At 39.3% G+C, this 3164-nt stretch overlaps 1 protein-coding gene across 1 annotated transcript; it reads left to right on the top strand.

Annotated features, from left to right (window-relative positions):
* On the top strand, positions 1-2440 carry LOC111909854 (alcohol dehydrogenase class-3). The gene is made up of 9 exons (XM_023905621.2): positions 1-162; positions 272-408; positions 749-795; positions 894-1219; positions 1323-1405; positions 1507-1582; positions 1670-1827; positions 1920-2081; positions 2175-2440. The coding sequence occupies exons 1-9, from the start codon at positions 129-131 to the stop codon at positions 2283-2285; spliced, it is 1134 nt and encodes a 377-aa protein (XP_023761389.1). The 5' UTR covers positions 1-128; the 3' UTR covers positions 2286-2440.
* The last annotated feature ends 724 nt before the right edge of the window (positions 2441-3164 follow it).

The following is a 3164-nucleotide window of genomic DNA, read 5'->3' as shown; positions in this document are numbered from 1 at the left end:
ATTCACCGAGTGCGATATAGTGGGGTTTGGCACTGAGTTTGCCGCCTCACATTCTATACCCTTCTATCCCTCTCCCTCTCCCTCTCCCTCTCCAATTCATCATCAACTGGTTGTGCACAGATCAAGCGATGGCTACTCAAGGCAAAGTAATCACCTGCAAAGGTACTATGTGTATTCCTTAATCAACTAGTTTGATCTGATTCGCGTCTTTAACCTGCATTTAAAATGGAGTCAAACCCTAACTTTGACCTGATTATATATTTTGATATAGCTGCGGTGGCGTATGAGGCTAATAAGCCGTTAGTGATCGAAGATGTGGAGGTTGCGCCGCCTCAAGCTGGTGAAGTTCGAGTTCAGATTCTCTTCACTGCGCTTTGTCATACCGATGCTTACACTTGGAGTGGCAAGGTATAGTATTGTTGTCATCATTGTTCACTAGTTTACGAAAGCTAGATGCACTTACAGCTTTATCGAACACAAGGTTTTGATGATAATACCATGCTCGGAGATAACATGTCCAAATGTTATTATTCAAACTCCATTGATTATGCTAATACTGGATCCGATGTTAGTGTTGTATCAGAAAGTATTTCACTTTGCGGAAAGTGAGTTTAGGGAGTTGAGGCACACCCTAGAGTTGGATTTCATAACTCAGTACGATCAGTTGATACTCAAGTTGGGAACAATTAAGTTATTATCTACACAAATCTCTGTTACATGATAGATTGATTTAATCTCTTCCCCGCAGGATCCTGAGGGTCTTTTCCCATGTATTCTTGGTCATGAAGCTGCTGGGTATGTATCTACATTTGACGAACTACAGATTTGTTGCTCTCTTTAACCTTTCAAAGGACTAAAACTGATATTAGTCTCTGATGTAATTAAAATGACAGGATCGTGGAGAGTGTGGGTGAAGGGGTGACTGAAGTTAAACCTGGAGACCACGTGATACCTTGTTATCAGGCTGAATGTAGGGAATGCAAGTTCTGCAAATCAGGAAAGACCAACCTATGTGGGAAGATTAGAGGAGCCACTGGAGTTGGTGTCATGATGAATGATCGTAAGAGTCGTTTTTCAGTCAGGGGAACCCCAATATATCATTTCATGGGAACCTCTACTTTTAGTCAATACACAGTTGTACATGATGTTAGTGTTGCAAAGATTGATCCCCAAGCTCCTCTAGAGAAGGTCTGCCTTCTTGGTTGTGGTGTCCCTACTGGTAACTTTCCCTTAATTAATTCATCTAACACCAATTACTTTCTCCCATTCTTGGTTTAGCAGTTGTGAATTTTCTCTTAATTAATTTTTCACCTTGCCTTCAGGCCTTGGTGCAGTTTGGAACACAGCAAAAGTTGAATCCGGTTCAAATGTTGCTATTTTTGGTCTTGGAACCGTTGGTCTTGCAGTAAGTTTCTAATAATACATAACAAGATGATTATTCATCTACTATTAACTTTGACATGGTTTAAGGTTTATAACAATATGCATACACAAAAATCTTGACAGGTGGCAGAGGGTGCAAAAGCAGCTGGTGCTTCGCGAATAATTGGTGTAGATATCGACAACAGAAAGTTCGATAGAGGCATGCTTTGACTATCATCATTTCTCTTAATTTCTTGTATGAGAAATTCTCTTCTATTTTCTAATATCAAATTATCACAAATTGCAGCAAAAAACTTTGGTGTGACTGAATTTGTGAACCCAAAAGATCATGAGAAGCCGATACAGCAGGTTCTTGTTGACATGACAGATGGAGGTGTTGATTACAGTTTTGAGTGTATCGGCAATGTTTCCATAATGAGGGCTGCCTTGGAGTGCTGTCACAAGGTAATTATATTAAAATATTAATCAAACCGTATTTCAAGATTTCTTTGATTATATAATTGAATTAAATTGGTACAAATTAATATAAAAAATAGGGATGGGGGACATCAGTGATTGTTGGGGTTGCAGCATCGGGTCAAGAGATATCGACCCGCCCGTTTCAGTTGGTTACTGGTCGTGTCTGGAAGGGTACAGCTTTTGGTGGGTTTAAGAGCCGCACTCAAGTGCCTCAGCTTGTTGATAAATATATGAACAAGGTAATTAATTGATTAATTAATTAATTAATTAGAAATGTAGTTAGTTACTAGCTATTAATTAATTGGTATTGGTAATACTCTTACTTGTTGCAGGAAATCAAGATCGATGAGTACATAACACATAATTTGACACTTGATGAGATCAACAAGGCATTTGATTTGTTGCATGGAGGGGATTGTCTGCGTTGTGTGCTTACACTTTGAAACAAGCTGAATCAGAATTGGGTGCAGTCCTTGAAGCTCAAATAAAATAAATGAATGTCGTGCCTTTGTTTTTCTTCTGGTTTTTGTGGCTGTGTGAAGAACGAATGATATGGTTTTTTTAGAAATGAACGATATCGCTGTTTTTATTGCTGTAATTATCTGAAAGTACTAAAACTGAATGGTTAGAATTTGAACCTAACAAGCTAATAATCATAATTGGGCCTAGAATCTAGATTAAAGGCCTTAAGCCTCAGTGTTTGCCTCCCTTATCGCCCCTTTCTCCAGAGAAACCCTAGTTCGTGCTTTTCCTACCATTTTGAGTGTGTGAGAGCTTAAATAGTGCGTTTTTGGTGTTTGTTTGAAGAAGGCTTGAAGTAGGAGGTGCATAGCTGAAGGGAGAGGTTGTAGATCTGGTGTCTTCGCTGTTGTGGCAGCCATATTGATGTATAAAGTTTATACCTTGGTCAATTATTTGCTAGATCTCTTCATGTGGGAGTTTATGGTCATTACTAGCTTATTTTGGGACCATTCTTAGATTTGAGCGTGTCATGAAGCTATGACTTCAGATCTGGACATCTCATGGCCTCTTTTGACTTAAAGTTGCCATCTTTATCAAGTCATGGTCTTCCTTCATGTCCTAAATCCCTTAAGAAGCTATGATTTAGTGTTTTAGCCCCCTTAACGCCATGCATAGACGTAAAGTTAGCAACTTTATGTGGTATCTTCATCATAGGGGATCAAATCTATAGTTTGGGGTTTGGACTTGCTGGAAAAGTGGCTGAGTGTGTTAAGACTAGGAAAACTCGACGAGTTGCCCTACCAAGTCGGCAAGTTAACTTGGGTTTCCCTGATCCTTTGGACATTATGCAAACTCGACTA

The sequence above is a fragment of the Lactuca sativa genome, chromosome 8, assembly GCF_002870075.4.
Source record: "Lactuca sativa cultivar Salinas chromosome 8, Lsat_Salinas_v11, whole genome shotgun sequence".
Lineage (NCBI taxonomy): Eukaryota > Viridiplantae > Streptophyta > Magnoliopsida > Asterales > Asteraceae > Lactuca > Lactuca sativa.
The sequence above is the reverse complement of the archived record's forward strand: the minus strand, read 5'-3'. Positions and strand labels throughout refer to the sequence as shown.